The 22,596-nt window shown below is 34.9% G+C and overlaps 1 protein-coding gene across 2 annotated transcripts in view; it reads right to left on the bottom strand.

Moving 5' to 3' along the window:
- Positions 1–841: 841 nt before the first annotated feature.
- Positions 842–22,596, bottom strand: part of LOC149789452 (PX domain-containing protein kinase-like protein) — an 87,401-nt gene continuing 65,646 nt past the window's right edge. Inside the window, exons 14-15 of one of the 2 annotated variants that reach the window (XM_089975547.1) lie at positions 21,695–21,726; positions 8,866–8,996 (exon numbers count right to left, since the gene is read on the bottom strand). In XM_089975547.1, coding sequence (XP_089831673.1) covers positions 21,695–21,726 — 32 coding nt within the window. In that variant the 3' untranslated portion in view covers positions 8,866–8,996. Of the gene's footprint in view, positions 8,997–21,694; positions 21,727–22,596 lie in introns of both variants that reach the window. The other variant, XM_089975546.1, reaches the window with a different exon arrangement.

The raw sequence follows: 22,596 nt of genomic DNA, 5'->3' as shown, positions 1-22,596 counted from the left end.
CATAGAAGAATATGGGCAGAAACCAGTCTCCCAAATGACAGAACAGTAAGCCTATTAAAGCACAGTATTTTTATGCAGTAAGATAGCTCATATGATCTAATGTTTCTTATGTGATGCAATTCCGATAGTCTCATGTTCCAAATCAACTAAAACTAATATCTCATCATAAAAGTACATCAAAGTAAACATGGAATTTTTTCATCCAGTAATAATCTATTCACATGAACATTCAATAAGTTCCAGTACTGACTGTGCCATACCTTAGGTGTCAAAACTTTTACACTAAATGTCAAATCTAAATGAATCAAACTATATGACATAACACAGAACATCCATTAGTGTTGAAAAACAATGTTCTTTGAGTCAAGTGTTCCATTTATTCTGAAGGACAATTTCTATTTGAATTCTAATTTGTAACAAATTAAAGGTACACCATCTGAGTTAGAATAAATGATATTATTTCTTCTTCTTTACTCTTTTTTCCATTCAAATAAAAGCTGTGATAAACAGAATCTCAAATGGGTAATGATTTGCATGTAATATAAAATATATGAAACTCATTCAATAATGTCCAGATTTTGCCTACCAAGGCTCACAAAAATTTTACATTTTTCATCTCATTTTATAAATTCAATATTAAATCACTTCCCATTTGAGATCCTATAATATTTAATGGCCAAAAAATGAGCATTGTTCTTTTTAAATGTACAAGACATCTTTATATTTCATATATCACATACATACATGATACTTGTGAACAATGTCATTTTACTGTGATTGGCTATTCTACATGAATGAATCTGATGTAATAAGTCACTAGCACACAAAACAAAAAAACAAATACAGACATGAAATTTATTCAGCAATTAAAATGTCTTGTAAGAAAGGAAAATAAAATCAAACAATAACAGCAAACACACTATTCACATACTAATCCTCCCTCATGGTAGGTAATATACTGTTAATGTACAGTAGATGAGGCAAATCATTCATACAAATAATGACACTTAAGACATGCTGAAATTAAAATCAAACTTTTCAATGATAAATAACTTTCTGAAAAACTGTAATTAAGCCATTCTCTCTTTGCATTATATTACATTGAGCTGAATAAGGTTTGGCACAGCTCCTTGCATTATATTACATTTAGCAGAATATGGTTTGGCAGAGACTAGCATTTCACCGTGGGATTTATGTTTAACATACATTCCTTCATTTTAAATTCTGAGCTACAATGATGATACCCACATTAGTGGATACCTCAGCGTCAAAGACACCTGATAAAAAAGAAAATATTTAGGATGCCATATCCTTATTTTTATAATCTATAACTGCTAAATAAAGCACACCTGTCAACAACGGCCAAGTTTATGTGTTCCCTTGGATATCCTTAACAGAGAGGTTTCAATGAATTTGGAAGGTCTCATCATCTTTTGGGTTCATTACTAGTCTTTCATCCCTACATTTATCTGTTCTACTTGCAACAGAACTTCTAAAAATAAGCAAGAATATTCTGGTACAAAGTCTATAATATTATCACCCAGGCCCAATTACAAGTTTGCTTCTCTATTTGGCAATCACGTTCACTTTGATTTCTATTTTATAATTTAATAAATGTAACATACGTTCCGACACTTTGACAAACAAACATAGGTGTTAGAACTTGTCTAAACCTATCTACTCTTGCGGATTGTAACTTTTTCTTTGAGGACTAAACAATTCATTCGCATCAGAGCCATATGCACTTGCTTATAGGTCAGGTCCAACTACAAACAATACAGACAATGAACTGTCATTGTGTAATGTGCCAGCAGATCAGGGTCTATGCTGTATGTTTTACTTATTAATCACAATAAACTGCATAGGCCCAACTCTGCTACTGCATAGCAGTGGCATAGCAGGGTCTATGCATTTTGCAGTATGAACCAACCTGAAAGCAAATAAAGATGGTACTCTATACAGATGACATGGGCTTCCACAGTGAAAATTAAAAGGTTTAATCACAAATCTCCATGTCATTTATATCATATGGGTAGCCTAATTGAAAACAACAACATCTCACTCTACTCAGTGTCTCCCAAGATAATTCTATTTTCAGGGACTTGATCAGCAGAGGTCACACTCCACTATATGTATTTTAATGTAATCCTTGTACATATACATATTAACTTTGATTAAAACTATTTGAGGACATCATTGTCCTTGATTTTTGTGTGGTCAATTTGATTTTTCTCACCCTTCCTTTCTGATCCCATGGACAGAGAGACAAAAACTTTACCAGCCTTATATGTCTTTACCATATTAAAAACAAATGTACCAAGTTTTGGTGAATTTTCTTCCAGTGGTCTAGGAAAGATACATTTAAAAATAAATGGAAAGATGGGCTAATAGGCAGGTGGAAGGAATCACAAAATCTGTCATGGTAAAATGAGGAGAAACGTGACCTAAATTTTGCCAAATATACTTAAAGATCACAACATTACACAACATAATGTAAATTGGCACATACGGGAGGCAGAGGGTGAAATATAATGACTGCCAGAAGGGAAATGATGCTTAAGAGACGAATAATAAATTTTAAAAATGTGATTGATCCATAACATGTTAATCTGCCTCTGCATTGCCTGAAATATTTTGTATATAAAAATGTATAATAAATAACATCTAACTGATGAATAATATAAAACACAGGATTCTGGACTAAATCAAAATGTATTCAAGAAGCTTGTGTCCTAACCATAGAATTACATTAATAACTGTGATGATGATATAGTGGTCCTGGCTATATCATTACAAGCTTCATTTATCTAGGATGAAATGGTATGTACTGTTTTCAGATTTGGCTCATGTTAGAAAGTTTGAATAAGCATGTTTTTCTTTATTCTCTTGGATCTACATATCAGAGTATCCATACTTTTTTGATGACAATGAAAACTTTCAACTCTGCTAATTCGTTTCATATTTTTTAATAAAAAATACTTCAGTTTATTTTGAAAACTGGATCTCTACACAAAACATACATACACATACACACTTGGTAATATTACAATAGAAAAAAATAAAAAATTAAAAAAATCATGTCCATAAGACATGTTAGAGATAAAAAGATAACATTAAATGATTTTAACTGCATTATGGACATGAAATGTTGGTCACGGTGACCTACTTTTAGTATGGATGTATAGATACATAAGGTTAGAAAGTCAGATTTCATGATATCTACTGTAACAGTGTGTGTATATTATCACCTTGATGTAATGTTTTATCAGTGTCAGCAGAATCCAACATAACTTGGGTCACAATGACCTTCCTGCTATGTACAATGAAGCTTCAAGCCTAAAGCACTGTGACATTACCTATTAGTATATGGCAGAGTCAACATTACCTATCAGTATTTGTTAGTGTGGACATTAATTATCAGTATATGTTAGTGTCAACATTAATTATCAGTATATGTTAGTGTCAACATTACCTATCAGTATATGGTAGAGTCAACATTACCCATCAGTATATGGTAGAGTCAACATTACCTATCAGTATATGTTAAAGTCAACATTGCCAATCAGTGTATGGAAGAGTCAACATTGCCTATCAGTATATGGTAGAGTCAACATTACCTATCAGTATATGGAAGAGTCAACATTGCCAATCAGTATATGGTAGAGTCAACATTAAATATTAGTATATGTTAGTGTTGACATTAAATATTAGTATATATTAGTGTCGACATTACTTCTGCATAATAATGCCAATAACAAATTTGTTCAGGAGTAATCTACGACTGAACAAATACTAAAGTTTTCTAATTGCTAACAAACGAGATCTTCGTGATATTGCACAGTTTCCAATATTTTCCCATAAAAGTATTTACATGACATCAAATTTAAAGAGAGAAGATATTTAAAACAGGATACAAAAATCATTAGCACCTATCTATGGACAAGATGATGTCTAACTTTAAGGAAACAAGCAAAAGAAAAGCAGAAAATCCAACAGAAAACATTTCCTAAACTTGAACAACTTATTTAGGAACAAGATGAATCAGCACCTTGGTTATATGAGAGACTGCTATTTCAGTAAACTAAATGAGACTATTCTGGCCTATCAGCCATCTTGTATGGAGTCCAATATAACTCTGCAGCATGGTACAGAGCCTTTTTCAATACATCTGTAATGTAGCAAAGACAACAGGTACCAGACCACTGGTACATTGGTACATAACAAATGCACTGGACCTACCCAGTTCTCTATATATAAACTATAAATAAAAGCAAACAAAAAATACTTTCATTATCAGGAAATCAACAGGGAAGATAAACTAGGCAGACTTACATCAAATGGGGACTATATGATACATAAACATATAATTTCATTTATCATAAATATGTTGAAAATTATTTATGTACTTTTCTAAGCAATTACAGGTAAGAAGACTTTTCCTGCTAAAAATAAATATGATTCACACTGTAAAATCAAGGTAATTGATGAATATACTAATGGCCGTATGAAATTATTTTCATAGTTACTTTTTGACAGTGAAATATATGATGAAACTAATTTTGTTTTGCTTCAATGTTAAAGAATGTCAGATTTAAGAAAGTATAATATAGGATTCTTATTTAAAGAACATGCAAAAAGAAAAATCAGAATTAGAATATGTATGCAGTTGCTAGTCAATAAAATGGGAAATGGTGTACCATAAATGGAACAAATTTTAGATACTGGACTTCCTTTTCTTTAACACATATATGAGTTTATTACTGCTACAACGTACCTAAAGGCCTGTGTGTGAAGCTATTACTGTTCACTGTTACAAGGTACCTGAAGGCCTGTGTGTGAAGTTATTACTGTTCACTGTTACAAGGTATATGAAGGCCTGTGTGTGAAGTTATTACTGTTCATTGTTACAAGGTACCTAAAGGCCTGTGTGTGAAGTTATTACTGTTCATTGTTACAAGGTACATAAGGGCCTATGTGTGAAGTTATTACTGTTCATTGTTACAAGATACCTAAAGGCCTGGGGCCCTGAGTGGCCGAGTGGTCTAAAGTGCTCTCCGTTACGGATCACTGCCATCTCACCTCTGTCTGCATGGGTTCAAGTCTTGGATTTGGCTAATGTGGGTATGTGAGAAAGCTTGCCAGTAGCTTCTCGTGGGTCGGTGGTTCTTTCTGGGTTTTTCCTCCACCAATAATACTGGCCGTCATGTATAGCCGATCATGTGCTGAAAAATGGCATTAAACCCTACAACAACAACAACCTAAAGGCCTGTGTGTGAAGTTATTACTGTTCATTGTTACAAGGCACCTAAAGGCGTGTGTGTGAAGTTATTACTGTTCATTGTTACAAGGCACCTAAAGGCCTGTGTGTGAAGTTATTGCTGTTCATTGTTACAAGGTACCTAAAGGCCTGTGTGTGAAGTTATTACTGTTCATTGTTACAAAGTACCTAAGGGCCTATGTGTGAAGTTATTACTGTTCATTGTTACAAGGTACCTAAAGGCCTGTGTGTGAAGTTATTAGTGTTCATTGTTACAAGGTACCTAAAGGCCTGTGTGTGAAGTTATTACTGTTCAGTGTCACAAGGTACCTAAAGACCTGTGTGTGAAGTTATTAGTGTTCACTGTTACAAGGTACCTAAGGGCCTATGTGTGAAGTTATAACTGTTCATTGTTACAAGATACCTAAAGGCCTGGGGCCTTGAGTGGCCGAGAGGTCTAAAGTGCTCTACGTTATGGACCACTGCCATCTCACCTCTGTCTGCATGGGTTCGAGTCTTGGATTTGGCTAATGTGGGTATGTGAGAAAGCTTGCCAGTAGCTTCTTGTGGGTCGGTGGTTCTTTCTGGGTTTTTCCTGGGTTCTTCCTCCACCAATAATACTGGCTGCCATGTACAGCCCATCATGTGCTGAAAAGCCTACAAAAACAACAACCTAAAGACCTGTGTGTGAAGTCATTACTGTTCATTGTTACAAGGCACCTAAAGGCCTGTGTGTGAAGTTATTACTGTTCATTGTTACAAGGTACCTATAGGCCTGTGTGCAAAGTTATTACTGTTCACTGTCACAAGGTACCTAAAGGCCTGTGTGTGAAGTTATTAGTGTTCATTGTTACAAGGTACCTAAAGGCCTGTATGTGAGCTTATTAATGAATGAGACTATTCTGGCATATCGGTCATCTTGTATGGAGTTCAACATAAATCTGCAGCATGGTACAGAGCCTTAGTCAAAACATTTGTAATGTAGCAATGACAGCAGGTACCAGACCACTGGCACATTGGTACATAATGAACACACTGGATCTGCCCAGTTCTCCGTATATAAAATATAAATAAAGAAGAACAAAAATGCTTTCATTACCAGGAAATCTACAGGGGAGATAAACTTGGCTGATGTACATCAAATGGCAAATATATGATACATAAACATAATTTTAATTCACATAAGTATGCTCAAAGTTATTTAGGTATTTTTCCAAGCAATTATAGCTTGATTTTTCTCGCTGCAGATAAATAAAATTGACACTATAAAATCAAACAAATAAATGCACATACTATTGGTCATATGAGATTATTTTTCATATTTACTTTTTGAAAGTACAATTATAATGTAAATAAATTTTTTAGCTTCAATATTCAAGAATGTCTGATTTAAGAGAGTATAATATAGGACTGTTATTTAAAGAATATACAAAACAAAAATCAGAATCAGAACAAAATAAATTGGTATGCAGTCACTACTCAATAAAGTATGAAAAAATGTACCATAAATGGAATAAATTTTAGACACTAGACATTCTTATTTTTTTACACATACACAAGTTTATTACTGCAACAAAGTACCTGAAGGCCAGTGTGATCTTATTAATGTTCACTGCTACAAGGTACCTGAAGGCCTGTGTGATCTTATTAGTGTTTATTGCTACAAAGTACCTAAAGGTCTGTGTGTGAGCTCATTAGTGTTTAGTGCTACAAAATATCCAAGGACCTATGTGAGCTTACTAGTGTTTATTACTGTTACTAGAAAGTACCTGAAGATCTATGTGATCTAAATTATTACTGTTTATAACTATATTTTAGTGTACTGCTACAAAGTACCTGAAGGCCTGTGTGACCTTAATTATTCCTGTGTATTGCTATTTAAGTACCCAAAGACCTGTGTGACCTTATTACTGGTGTTTATTGCTACAAAGTACCTTAAGACCTGTGTGATCTTGCATTCAGCACATGCTTGGTTCTGACCCATGCATTTATCATCCCAATCTTATAGTCTCCAAATACATTAAATGCATACTTTATAAACGTTGACAGTAATACAGACTTTTATGTATGCTTCAAAGTCTCTTCTATAAAATAAATCAAACTAATTCACAAGTGTGATATAAATTCCTTGATTTCAACATTCTGGTAAAGATGTTGTTGTTTTTGTTGTGGGATTTAATGCCATTTTTCAGCGCACGATAGGCTATACATGGCAGCCAGTATTAATGGTGGAGGAAGAACCCAGGAAACCCAGGAAAGAACCACGAGAAGCTACTGGCAAGCTTTCTCACATACCCACATTGGCTGAATCCGAGACTCGAACCGGCGCAGACAGAGGTGAGATGGCACTGATCCATAATGGAGAGCGCTTTAGACCACTCGGGGCCCCTCTGGCAAAGATGTAACAGTCTTTTGATTCTTATGATGAATATGGAAACACATTTCATCATATCACCATGATTAACAATAACACTAATGTTCATGAGTTATTTTATCTTTCTCCAATATCTGCACATGAAAATATGATTTCCCATAAATTTTGGCATTCAATGCAAATTTAATATTTACAATGAAATAAAACTATACAATGTGCGCATTTGATGTAAATAAAACCGAAAAGTGACCATAATGACTCATACAAGTACATTCTTATAACAAACTGTACAGATAATGTTTAATTAGTTCAATTACAAATTTAATCTTTTAACTGACAGAACTACCAAATGAAAATACTGTAATTTCATTATTTTTCACATGATACAAATATGTGCAAATTCTATGTTTGCTATCAACCCATCTTCGCTAGCCAAGGTTCCAATATGAAAACCCTATCTACACCTTGGTAGATTGAACATATTTTAGTGCTTTGTCCTAGCGATGTCTACTGGATTTCAAGAGTTGCCTTCCTTAGTATGTAATGCCACCTAACCAATAGCGTGTAACAGCAGTGCATTGTACATTGGCCAGAAATGATGGAGGCAATTGACCTAAAAAGGATTCTTTGTAATTTTAGCTTTGAAAGTATGACTACGTATCAGTGGGAAGGCATGATATGTGTATTTGATGAAAGGTATTTATACATACATGGACCAGCAGTGGAAAATTGCTTATTTATCAGTCCATTCAAGTTGTGTGCTCCCCTTGTCTCGATCATGTAGGAACAGTGTTCAAATTTGAACAACTTAATTTTGATTGGATGTGGTGGCTTGCTGCTGCATCCAATGAAATTCACAGGCCTAAAGCACAGAAATATCTGCTCAAAACGCCAAAGTAATATAGGGTTATCATATCGGAACCCTGGCAAGTGAAGATGCTATAAACCAAGAATATAAAGAGCAAATGAACAATATCTTTCTGGAAGTCTTTTATAATATTAATAAACTACAAATGTACACCAGTTTCCTGTCCATTTGTATCTTATTCAAAAACCATAGTTTCAATATCAAACTTTTAGCTCATGTGTGTGTGTGAGGGTGGCATTAGATTTTAGGAGCACTCTTATCAATGGTTTCTGTTTTCTTCAGTCCCCCTTTTCTGAAACTAGTGATGGAGCTAAGCAAGGCACCTCGATCTCCAGAGGCAGCTGGTGGTGCTGGTGGTGTTGTGCTGTAACCTGGTGGTGGCAGGGGTGGAGCTACAGGTGGTGGTGGTGGTGGTGCAGGTGATGCCCCTGATTGTACAGATGACGGTGGTGCTGGTGGTAACAGAGCACCATTTGATGTAGGCCTACTTGCTCCACCTGAATATAGACAATGATGGTAACAATTCAAGAATTAGTCAATGCATTCATAACTTCTAACAACAGGCATAACAATGTAGTGGGGGGAATAATTGTATTAAGTAATACTTGTAACCATTGTGTAGCTTACCCTTTTCCGGTACGGAAAACCACCATGTATGCCAAATGTAACATCCACCCATCGTAGAAAAGTTTCAAAGTGTGTACATCAAAAAGCCATTCTAACTCTACATCAAAAGGCCCAAGCACACATTTTGTGACAGGTATGTATTAAATAAATAAAATTGTATTCCCCCCGAAGCTATATTGTAATATCAGTAATACATTACCCATCACTATTTTGAAGCTAAATTTGTCAGTAAGAACTAAATTACTTACCTTACAATAAAACAAATCCACTGCTGTTAGTCAGCAGTGATATGGGTCAACATTTGTGCCACAACTCTCAGACCCAGGCAAAATATACCTTTGACTTGGTTCCTCCACTAAGGTAATGATCTGGGATGGTCTATTAAAAAGTTGAGGAGTCCAAGAACCATGTCCATTGAGGCCACAAAAAGAAGATATCATGAGTTGAGCAGTGAAAGTCCTGACCTTCTGGAGAACCTGCAGAATTAATCTGAAGTGTGGGAACACAAAGGCAAACATCTGATCCCATCTAAAAGTGAAAGCATCCACTGCCCAGACTCTTTCATCTGGGACTGGAAAGACATAAAAGGGTTGCTTGTTCACTTTCGTGAACATGTCTACCAGAGACCTCTGTAACAGACTAAATTTGGATTCTGCTACTGTAAGATGCTGATACCATTCCATCAGAACTACTTTGCCTGTCCTGGATTGTCTGCATGAACATTTTTCTTGCTGGGTATATAGCAACCTCAGAGGGTAATACATTCTGACTCTATCCAGCATAGAAGGCTCAAGACCCCCATGCAATTAGAAAATGCACAGGTACCTCTTTGTGTTGTCTGAGATCATCATGTAATGCCCCCTGATTTGGTCTATGCACTCATGCAGGCTAAAACACCTGCATTGTTTTTCAAATTGATTATATGGCTTACTTCCTCCAAAGAAAAAGACCCAGGCGAAGTACAGGTGGCTCTAGATGAGCATCCAAACCCAAATGATGTGTCATGTGCAGATAATGAGTAGGGTTCAGGGCACCTTGTGGAACTTCAGTCAGGTAAATGTTGCAATTCAACTACCATTTCGGATGAGACTGAAAAATTTACCCTAGAGAAATTCAGCCTGAAAGAATCCTTGTGTGGAGAGGTGAATCCCCTCTCATGGAACCATGTCCTCTGTGGAGTTCAAGGTCCCAAGGAGGGAAAGGTAAAGTTAGACTGATGATGAAGTCTTGGCCTAAAAAGTCCTCAATAGAGCAATGATTCTGTCTATCCTTTCTGGGAATACACAAAACTGCTCCAGGCAAGTGAGAAAGCTCATTACTTTGGAAATGAAACCCTGAGAAGGAATTAGCTCAGATTCTCTTTTGGAAAGGAACAATTACCTAGCTGTATCATTGTGGACCAACAGCAGGACAAATGTCACAAGATTAACTCTTTGCTGCTACATTGAAGCAACCAATCATTGAAATATTGTAGCAGAATTATCTTGAGACCAGAAGTGAGCAACTACTACTTCTCATGGTCCTCAGAGAACCCATTAGACTTGGCTGAAATGGTTCAGCTGTCATCATCCTGCTCTTGAACTCAAGAGGAGGCAGGACTAGCTCTGTGTGCAGTACCAGAATCTATCCACTGAGGGGAAGACTGGTTAACAGTGGTGTTCATTTCCTATGAATCCTCATGGGGAGTAACAGAACTGTTCCTTTTAGTCACCTTGTCTACAAGGGTGACCATACTCCTCTTACCTTCTAGGTTTTTGGGGCAAATAAGTCTAACTGATTGCTTCCATTCAGTCTGACCTGAGAAGGCAATTAAGGTGCATTTTCCAGCAAACCTGGCATTGCTAGACAGCCATAAATTGTCCATCCACAGCACACTGATGAGAATCATTTCCTGAAAAGGGCAACTCCACAGTCATCAAGTAAAAGGAAACATAGTAAGTGAGTGTTTGTTGATCTGATCCCCATTCACAGTGAAATGCATAAATGCTGGCTCTCTCCTTTTGGTGGAATTAATTGGTAGCATCGATGGTGTGTTGATGATGTTGTTGTTGTTGTTCTAGGGTTTAACGCCATTTTTCAGCACAAGATAGGCTATACATGGCGGCCAGTATAACTGGTGGAGGAAGAACCCTGGAAAACCCAGAGAAGAACCACCGACCCACGAGAAGCTACTGGCAGGCTTTCCCACGTACCCACGATAGCTGAGCCTTGGACTTGAACCCACGCAGACAGAGGTGAGATGGCAGTGATCCAGAAGGGTAAGCGCTTTAGACCACTCGGCCACTCAGGGCCTCGGTGTGTTAATGTGTTCCTGAATCCATCTGCACTGACTGGTGATCCTTGTTTGATAAACATTGGTCAGTGACAGGTGATTGATGTCTCAAGCTGGTGATTGAATAGTTAGAATTCATGACTAGTGCTGAGTACCTAGTCATAGATGTTCTGTGGTCGGGCCAGGTGACCAGTATCCAGTACTCTTCCCTGGGGGGGGGGGGGGGCCACTCAATCATACCAACAGAATGACTACTATCTAAAGAAATATGTGTCCCACTCTGAGATTCTGCAGATTCAGGGTGGAAGTGGGAAGCAGAATATGGGGATGAAGAATAACCTCTGTAAATTCTTCATTTTTCAGCCAGATCCAAACTATGATGAGTCTAAATATAACAAACTGGAGATCTGTCCATACATACACATTCTGTGCATGACAAACTGATTGGGTATGTTCCACTGGGTTTTCTTATGCGCACATTTCCATACAGACTGCATTATTCTGAAAGAAATTGACTGTGAAAACTAGTTTTCAAATAAAATAAGTAAAGATGACAAGTAACAATGAGGTCATGCTTAGTCCACTGTTATCAATATTACTTATTGAAAAGACAAAGGGCAGATAGTAATGTTCAAAATTGGAGGAATTTATATTCTATGGTCCTAAAACCCCAAACAACCTTGGTATTTATTTTTCTCTCCAGCAATAAATTTTCCATCTTTACTCAACAGGTCATCCAGAAAAGAATTAAATGCACTACTGTGAATGGGCTTTAACATGGAGTCAGACTGGGTCTATGACGTACACACCATAGAACTTTACTATAGTATTTACACACCTTCCCTTTTGTACACACCAACAGATTTTAAAAACAAAAGGTATCAAGGAAATAAAAAATGCTGAAAACTTATTTAATTCAACAATTTAAAATTTCTAACTTGATTTTCACCAGGGGTCCCAAACACTGTCAACTTGTTAGCATTTCATATCAAACAGTAATTTCTTTAGTAACATGGTCACCATATTTGCATGGGCAAGTCTGATTTCAAGTAACAAATGTGATGTAATTCACCATCTTTGATAATCTAAATACTTCCTTAAAATTTGAAATTAACTATCTTTAAATACATGTATATAAGAGTTTGTCTTTTTATTTATTCAACTCTTTTTAAAAAGTATTAAAAGTAGACACTGCAAAATATTGGATGCAGACAACAGTTTTTAATGAAATGGACTGTTTTAGAAGCCAGAAAAGGACAGTGAGCAGTCTGTCTGCTTGTTTACATTGAGAGCTTCAGTCAGTTTGAAATGCCAAGATGATGACAGTGTTAGCGACCCCCTGACAACGATCAGGTTAGAATTTATAAATTGATGAAAGAAATTACAATATTTCCTCCATTTTTTTAAATCCTTGATGCTTTTATGTTTTTAAAATCAGTAGGGTAACAAACAATTGGAAGGGTGTGAGAATACTATAGAATTGGAGAATGGTACATCTTGCATGGATAAGGCTTTCCATAGCCTAGAAGGGTAAACTACAAATAGTGACAGATAATGCATTACAGATATATTGAATTAAATTATTATCTCTGTGCCAGTAAAATCATTGAAAACACAATGTACAGCAATTTAAAGGCTTGTGCATGCCCTATTTCAAAAAGGATGCAACTTGATTTGTTTTACCAACCATGAGAAAGAAATATCTATGAAGAATAAAAGATTTATGCCAAAGGATACTGAGCATGTGAAATATTTATTGGCTCTATAACACCATGTGTGATTATTAACTTCCTGATAAAAGAAACTACCAGCTTGTTATAAATACATTTATATATTTAATTAGCAACAAGACTAATATTTCTGAAACCACAATGAAAATGTCATGCAATAATACGATTGTAGATATTTCAACATATGGTACTGCAATGCAAATTACTAAATAATACAAAAAATGTGTAAGATACATTTAGTAGATGAAGATTATCAAATGATTTTTGATTAGACAAAATGCAGTATACTACACTCACATGCATATGTATATACATATATATATATATAGAGCATAGGACTGTACATGGGCTAAGAACATAGTTTTGGCTATTAGAGTCTTACCAGTGATATCCGAGTAGGGTTCTTTTGCAATAATTAAGAATATTTCCACAGATCACATTGTTCTTTTTATAAACCTTAATACATACTCTGTAAACCATAATGTTAGCAATTCAAATTGGTAACAAATAATAATAATAATAATAATAATAATAATAATAAATATTAATAACTGTCATTTTTACATATGTTTGCATGTGCCAAGTGTCTCCATGACTTTTATATTTTCATGTTTTACAAAAATCAAGGATTTTCAAATAAACTTTGGATGCACTGGACACTGCAGCAAAACTAAGGCTTAATATTCAATACATCTGAATGCACTATATAGGCATTTCTCTAAATTAACTTTCAGCCTAACTTACAATATCCGATACTTATCCTGTGATGCACAGATCCAATATGCTACTTTTATGCAAACCTGAAATTTCTTTAAAAAATCTACTTTTGCTGACCAATGCTGGAATAATCAAAATACTGAACGTGTTTTGCAATTTTCAATGAAATGAGTTGTATATTCAACACAAACACAGTGTGTACTAAGGTCAGCTTCTTGCCTTAAGATAGCATATGTAAATGTGTGTAGTAAGGTCAACTTCTTGCATAACTAAACACATGCACAGTATGTGTGTACAAAAGGCCTCTTGCCATAACCTAACATATACAGTCTTTGTGTAATAAGCACAGCTTCATGCCATAACATATGCACAGCCTGTGTGTACAATGGGCCAGCTTCTTGCCTAACCTAACATGTGCACAGACTGTGTGTATGAAAGGCCAGCACCTTCCCATAACCCAACATATGCACATTCTGTGTGTACAAAAGGCCAGCATCTTGCCATAATCTAACATATGCAACATCTGTGTGTACAAAAGACCAGCTTCTTGACATAACATATGCACAGTCTGTGTGTACAAAGCTTCAGCTTCTTGCCATAACCTAACAATGTGCAGTCTGTGTGTACAAAGGGCTGGCTTCTTGCCATAACTTAATATACTTACAGTGTGTGTGCTAAAGTCAACTTCTTGTCGTAACCTAACATACTTTCAGTGTGTGCACGATGGTTAGCTTCTTTCCATAACCTAATGTAAGTATAGTGTTTATTCTAAAAGAACAAGCAACAAACAAATAACAGAAACATTTATATCAAAAAAGGAATTACAAATTATATGTTTTATAATGAAACATTAATATAAAGTAATATTTGAGACAAAAGTACAATATCTTTCTTACAAATATATATGAATCTACCAAATATAACTTTTCTTGTTTCCATACCATGATAGACAAATCTGCAAATGTATCAATACAAACAAATTTTGTTCTTTCTAATGTGGGATTAATATGTTAGCATTATTAAATTTCTATATTGTTTCAGGGCAGGATATACAAATAAAAGTGACATTCATCTTCAATTTGATTTAGATCACAAACCTGTACATTATAATTGTAAGTTAATTATATTTTTTTCTATCTGTTTTCAAATATATTATACTCTAGTGCAAGCTGATGAGCTACACCATTCTAATTTTGTGTTTTTATAAAATATTACTGTGTTGTTACATATAAGCATACAAGTCAAGTCCAACTGCAAACAATACAGACCCTGATTTACCATAATGCACCAGCAAATCATGGTCTTTATTCTTCATTCTACTGATTACTCCTAACAAAATGCAATGATCCTGAACTGCAGGCACATTATGTGATGGCAAATCTGATCCAGTAACTCTTACAGTTGGCCTTGACTTACAGGCAATACCAAATGTACTTGATTGTAAGTCAATTTTTTGTTGTTGCTCCAATTCTGATTCTTGCAGAGTAGGGTTCATCTAATAAGCATGACATACAATAAATTTTAAATATCTAGAGGTAATATTGTAAATTGTACATGTTTGCAGAATGTCCATAGGGTCAATTTATAGCCAGGTGGACTTACACTTGAAAATATACAGCATATACAGTATTTAAATTCAGTGAATTAGGATATGCCTCTGAATACAAATCACTTTTTCGGTTACAATGTGGGACATTTATATGTGCGGTTTGAAGCCACCATAAAAATGACACAAAATTGGAAATCAAGAAATACAAGTGAACGCATAGTACTATTGAGCAACTAAAGCAAAACAATTCGACTGTCTAATTATAACAGTTTCTCAATGCATGCCAAAGAAACATACTACCTATGTTTTATGACTTTCATCAGAGAAGGACCATTTTCCTGTCAATGCAAACATACATATATGCACATGCAAAAACATGCCTAAAATGCATAGATACCAATTCCATCATAATTCTATTAAACAAGAACTAAATTCTCTAAATTAATTATGCTGAAAATGCACACCATTTGCTTAGTTACACGCTCAGACTTTATATATTGATATATTTATCTCATTTTTGTTTAATTGTGCTAATAAGGTTTTTGTCGAAAAGGTACAAGTCCCAAAAAGTTCATTAGAGTTAATATCAATAACAGCATTACAAAGGACACTGATCTCTGTAATTTGCTTATCATGGCCTTAAGTTTGGACAAGATGGGCATTCAAGGTATAAACTCTTCTAAATGATGACATAGAATGCTGAAAATTGAACTTATTAAAGGTCTCATCTGTCTAAAGATGCATAATAACTCTGGCCAAAATGCAATATTCCTTAGTGTATTTATGCCATGGAAAGCAAATTTAGGGGGCAATAAGGGGCCATAACTCTTCCAAATGATAATTTAGAATGCTTGAATTTGAGCTCATTCAGCATCTCATGAAAACTGTCTGCCAGAATTGGTTGAAATCCACAAAACTTAGTGGTAGCAAAGATGTATAGCAGAAATTAAAGTCAGGAGAATGAGCAATACGGGTCCATAACTGATTTAATCATGGAATGCTGGAAATCAAACTAGCTCAATGTCTTATTAATTTGAAGCTATGTGCAATGTCAGTTTACAAGGATGCTAGTCACAATTTAATACTGATGAAAATCTAAAACTTTTGATGAAGTTACCTTGCAGAAACCAATGTCAGAAGAATTAGCAATCAGGAGGGCATAACTCATCTAAACAAGATTAAATTTATACAAGGCACTGGAGGTCACAATGTTCATGTCAACTGCATCAGTGTATGCTGAATGGTTCTTGAGCTATGTTGATTACAATGCAAATTAACTTTCAAAGACCATAACTCTATTCAAAATTATAGATGCATAGTCAAAATCCTAAAAGGCACAGGTATAAGGATAACTATTTATACCATCTTGCAACAAGGTTCTACCAATGGATGGATGGACATACAGGAAAAGATCAAAATGCCACTAGAAGAAAATGCAGAATTAGGCTTAGTGAATACTTTATATTTATTACAAAATGGAATGAATTTAAAATAAAGACTTTCTCTCCTTTTCTGTAAGCTAGCTAAACCAGCCATGTATCAAAGTTGTATCAAGTAAAAAGTAAAGCAATAACAACTCTTTATGAAGGCAAGAAAGAAATGAAGTTATGCAAAACAAAGACCTGTCTTTAGTATCTAAACATCAATCAATACATGTTTAATACAAATAAAATTTACAATCATTCTGAAGGCTGAGTTTTACGAGGAAGTATATGATGGTACCTTTTCCATGAAACATTGTGTCTTGCCTGTCAACATTATGTCAATGACAATGACAAGATATGAGTAGTATCCTGGTATATCAAGATATAAATGTGAGGGAATACAGTAATAATGTACCATATTTTAAGTTGAATACAGCAACTATGGCAGAAGAGACAAAACTTTCACAAACTTTTTCACTTGACCTTCACACTGTTGCAACTATCACTGCTGTCATGGACCAAAAAGTCAACCTATATCTGGACATTCATGGATAAGAAAACACTACAGTTGTGGACAGAAAAGTCATACCAATATGTTTCACCATTGACGGGTAAGATAACACTGCTGTTGTGGACAGAAAAGTCATACCAATATGTCTCACCATTAATGGGTAAGGCAACATAAAAAAGTCACTGATGTCTCACCGAAGAGTAGGACAATATCTAGAATAATACAGTAAAAACTGCTGTGAGCGACCTCTGCTACGAGCAAACACCTGTCATTTCTGACCACAATTGTAATGCATGGATTGTTTTTGTTATATAAATGATCTGTTATGAGCGACCACCTGCTGAATGCGGCCAACGACCATGATACCTTGGCAAAATATACATTTCAACACTGCTATGAACGACCGCATAGCAAAAACGAGGATAAACTCAACCGACCTTTATTTAATCCTCGTAAAAACGACCGCTTATACCATTCTAAATAAAACTTTTTTTTATAAAGAATAGGCTGGCTACCGATGTTCGAATTAGTTTAGCTATGCTTAGAGTGTTTTATAGCTTCTGTCATAAACCAGACTAAAGTATATGTAGATTATTTCCTAGTCTGGTTCCCTGCTTCATATGCTCCCTGCGTTGTTCTCCACAATTCGTATAGGGGTGAGCAATGCTCTGAGCATAAAAAGCAGGGAACCAGACTAATTATTCCTGCACTTAGCCTGCTTTCTGGCCTTATCATATGACCCGGCATCCCTATCAACGACCGTATCACGAGAACAGACAGACTCCATTGACCTATATGTAATTAGTTGTTACAATGACAACTTGATTAGTAATGATTGTTCTAATAAAAAACAAACATAAAAGTAATATTTAAAAAAAAGGATTGTTGCTACCGGTGACAGATGCTACAGTCCATAAACCAGGCTAATGTACATGTCACGAATTGCCGTTGTAGTGCCAAAGTTGACATAGTGGCTGCATATATTGCATGTCTATAGAGTTAATCCATATTGCCAGGAGTGAATAAGGCCATTATCTATTAAACCAGCAAGAGAGAATCATTTGCAGGATTCGATTGATAGTGTTCAAAACTTGTGATGTTTGTTGTTTGCCCCCCCACCATGTTAAGTGATTACATCCCAATCACAAAGCTGTTGTCTATTCAAGTTGGTGTGACCAGGTAACACACTTTGCTTTTTGAGTTAATCCTTGTATGCCATCTTTGAAAGAAGCTGTTGACTTTTGTGTCTGAGTAAATGGTTCTATTTCTGGATGAGATAATTGTTTCTTTTTATTTCATTAATTGTTAGATATGCAATGCACATGTATAGATTTTTCATATTTTCCCATCGTCTTTATGTTTGATATCACAGTTAAGCACTAATAATTTTAACACCTAGAACCTTAATAACAATGGATGAACCTCCAACTAAAAAGAGACAATTTTTAAGGCTGGAGAAAATAATTATTGTAACTGAAAGAAGTGAAAAAGAGCAGACCACTTGCAAAAAGCAGTTTAAACATGGCAAAACAAATTTAGGTTTTTATACAGGAAAACAAGTAATTCAGAAACGATTTCATATGCAAAATATGTGATCTTCAAATGTAAATGTGATTTCCTGTTTAATGATAGCAGTATATCTTTATTGTGATATAATTTTGTTTTTAGATGAATGCATACAATATTTTAGCAAGAACTATTAATAAAGACAAGAATATATGTACAGTGATTGTGGTTATTTTTCTTGAAATTGTTCTGAAACTGGACCTTGGAAACTGGTCTTTTTGTACAAATCTGCTATGAGAGACCACCTGTCTTGAAAAACTGCTTTTTGTTGGCAGAAGGGGCTGTCTCTCATAACAGGTTTTACTGTACACATAACTGTTAATCCCCAGGCCTATCTATGTCATGTGATGCTGTATTCTGTAATAGATTTGAACATTCACGGACCAACTTCAGTAAGATTCAAACCTTGAAGTCTCCATCTTGAATGAGGTTGGGGACATTGCAGGATCTTATGAATGCACATGCACATGGGAAGTATAAAATATTCACACCTTTTCTACAAAAGGCACCAGATTGAAATTATGGAGATATGGAGTGAAATACATATTTGAAAACCAACAGAAGCAAAGAATAATTAGCTATAAACATGTATCATGCTATCATTTGGGAAAACAGTCAAATGCAGCAGATTAGAAGAAGAATCAACTTCGACACCATCAGAAAGCATTTAGTTCAATATGAATTACCTCCCCTGTACAAGGTGTCCGTCATCTTTAGGATCCTGTCTTTAAATGAATATTTGTCATATATTATGAGGCTGGAGTACTGAAATTAAACTTTGTACTGCATGTGACAAAATGTTTACAATTAACACAATCTGATCACAAACTGCAGAAATTTAACATTGCAAGAACAAAAATAATAAGAAAATTGAAAAGTCCAAAAATAAACATAAAAATCTCTGAAAATTGGAAACGCATGAAAATTTTACAATGCAAGAAATACACTATGGTAGTAAACCCTTATTTCTCTGGGTGATACTTAAGCTACTGTTCCCTTATATGGTAATAAATCCTAAGTTCCCTGATTGATCACACAGTTACTATTTCTCTTATATATGGTTGTACATCCTTAGATCATTGGCTTAACATTAACCTATAATTTTCCTTATAAATGATTGTATATCCTTAGTACTCTGGTACATCATTAAAATACTATTTCCCTACAGAGAGTTCTACATCCATAGTTGATCACAAAGCTACAATTTCCCTATATATGGTTGTACATCCCTAGTTCTCAGGTTCAACATTAAGCTACTATTTCCCAATATATGGTAGTACATTCATAGTTCTCTGATTGATAAGAGAGCTACCATTTTCCTATACATCCATAGCTGATAACAAAGCTACTATTTCACTACATATGGTTGTATATAAACAGTTTTCAGACTGATCAAAGAGCTACAATTTCCCTATATATGGCTGAACATCCATAGTAGATAAAAGAGCTATATCCATAGTTCTCTGACAGATCACAAAGCTACTAATTCGCTATATATGGTAGTACATCCATAGTTCTCTGACTAATCACTGAGTACTATTTACCTAAATATGGTAGTACATCCATAGTTCTCTGACTGATCACAGAGTACTATTTACCTAAATATGGTAGTACATCCATAGTTCTCTGACTGATCACAGAGTACTATTTACCTAAATATGGTAGTACATCCATAGTTCTCTGACTGATCACAGAGTACTATTTACCTAAATATGGTAGTACATCCATAGTTCTCTGACTAATCATAAAGCTACAACTTCTCTATATATGGTAGTATATCCATAGTTCTCTGACTGATCACAGAGAGCTCTTTCCCTATATATGGTAGTACATCCATAGTAGATAAAAGAGCTATATCCATAGTTCTCTGACAGATCACAAAGCCACTACTTTGCTATATATGGTAGTACATCCATAGTTCTCTGACTAATCACAGAGTACTATTTACCTAAATATGGTAGTACATCCATAGTTCTCTGACTGATCACAGAGAACTATTTCCCTATAATGGTAGTACATCCATAATTCTCTGACTGATCACAGAGAACTCTTTCCCTATATATGGTAGTACATCCATAGTTCTCTGACTGATCACAGAGTACTATTTACCTAAATATGGTAGTACATCCATAGTTTTCTGACTGATCACAGAGAACTATTTCCCTATAATGGTAGTACATCCATAGTTCTCTGACTGATGACAGAGAACTATTTCCCTATACATGGCTGTACATCCATAGTCCTCTGACTGATCACAGAGAACTATTTCCCTATATATGGTAGTACATCCATAATTCTCTGACTGGTCACAGAGAACTCTTTCCCTATATATGGTAGTATGTCCATAGTTAATAACTGAGCTACAGCAACAGTTCTCTAATTAATCGTTAAGCTACAATAATTCATAATATTTTAACATAATAAGTGTTCAGACACTTAGCTTATTAAAGCATATTTTTGACCTTTAAGATTCATATGGCATCTTCACTGCTGTTAATAATTTTTGGCAAATAACATCTCCCTGCTTACTTCATATAAAAATCATGCTTTTGAAATATTTGTGATTTATACTAACTTTTCCAAACATATAAACATTTGAATATCTAAAAATTGTGTATAAAAAGAAAATCAATTTCTGCTTTTCATTTCTCACAGAATAATGACCCTTAAGATGGTGGTAATTCCAAGGGAGGTAATTTTTTTAACACCTTTTAAAACATACAAAATTACACAAAACTACATGCAAATTAGAGCATTGTGGAGTATATACTGCAGCTACCACCACAATAAAGGATTTACCTAATTTGATGTAGGACTGCTTGCACCAGTGGCTGAAGAAAATTAATGTGCTGATTTAATTCAAAGGGTTATAACTAAAACGTAAAGCTGAAAAACTCCCTGAATGCCTTATTGTCAAGCTCTTCTACACACTATCAATGAATGCTTTCACCTACCTGTGAGCAATGCATCACACATATGCAAGAAAAGATGCAATAATTGAGCAAAAAATAAGTCATTGATTAGTGAGCAGTCAATTTTAAAGAAAAAAGAAAATTATTCAGTGAATAAGGACAAATTCTGAATAAAAGCAAGGCAGATATCTTTAAATTATAATGGGAACTAAAGTTGTTTGATGGAATTTTACCTGGATGATTTGCAATGGAAATTAAGCCCAATATGTTTAGATAGAATCCATCAGGTATAAAATTTCCAGGAGCAAATTGCTTAAATTCTGCATAATTAGATAACAAAACAAACAATTGCTTTTTGATTTGGATCCATTTACCTTTGGATTGGGGCCTATTTTGGGACCCTGGCAGAAACAAAATCTCCAGTTCATTAATACCTGCATAAGATTTAGTGAGTGATCTTAATATTATTAAGTTTTCTTGCACAAAAATTCATAAAAATTACGTTTTTAGTGAAACACAGAGTCCTTCCCAAGTACCCTGTATGTCCCGCAGGGCAATAGCCAATTTTTTTGGTACCAATGCAAAAATTACTGGATTTAGCCACTAGAGCATAAGTTGATAGCAAGGGCAGTAGTCACAAAGTCCAGTTTAAAAGTCATACACATGCTGGACAACAATATACAGTCATTTCTTTTTTTTGGTTGCCATAAGGATTTATCAACACCTGAAAAATTATATTTACCAAAGTTGAATACTGAGATGAAAATCGGTTTTCTGGGGTTGATAAAT

The sequence above is a fragment of the Sinohyriopsis cumingii genome, chromosome 11 (genome assembly GCF_028554795.1).
Source record: "Sinohyriopsis cumingii isolate HCF-2022 chromosome 11, ASM2855479v2, whole genome shotgun sequence".
NCBI classification, from domain to species: domain Eukaryota; kingdom Metazoa; phylum Mollusca; class Bivalvia; order Unionida; family Unionidae; genus Sinohyriopsis; species Sinohyriopsis cumingii.
This window is presented reverse-complemented; position numbering and strand designations above follow the sequence as displayed.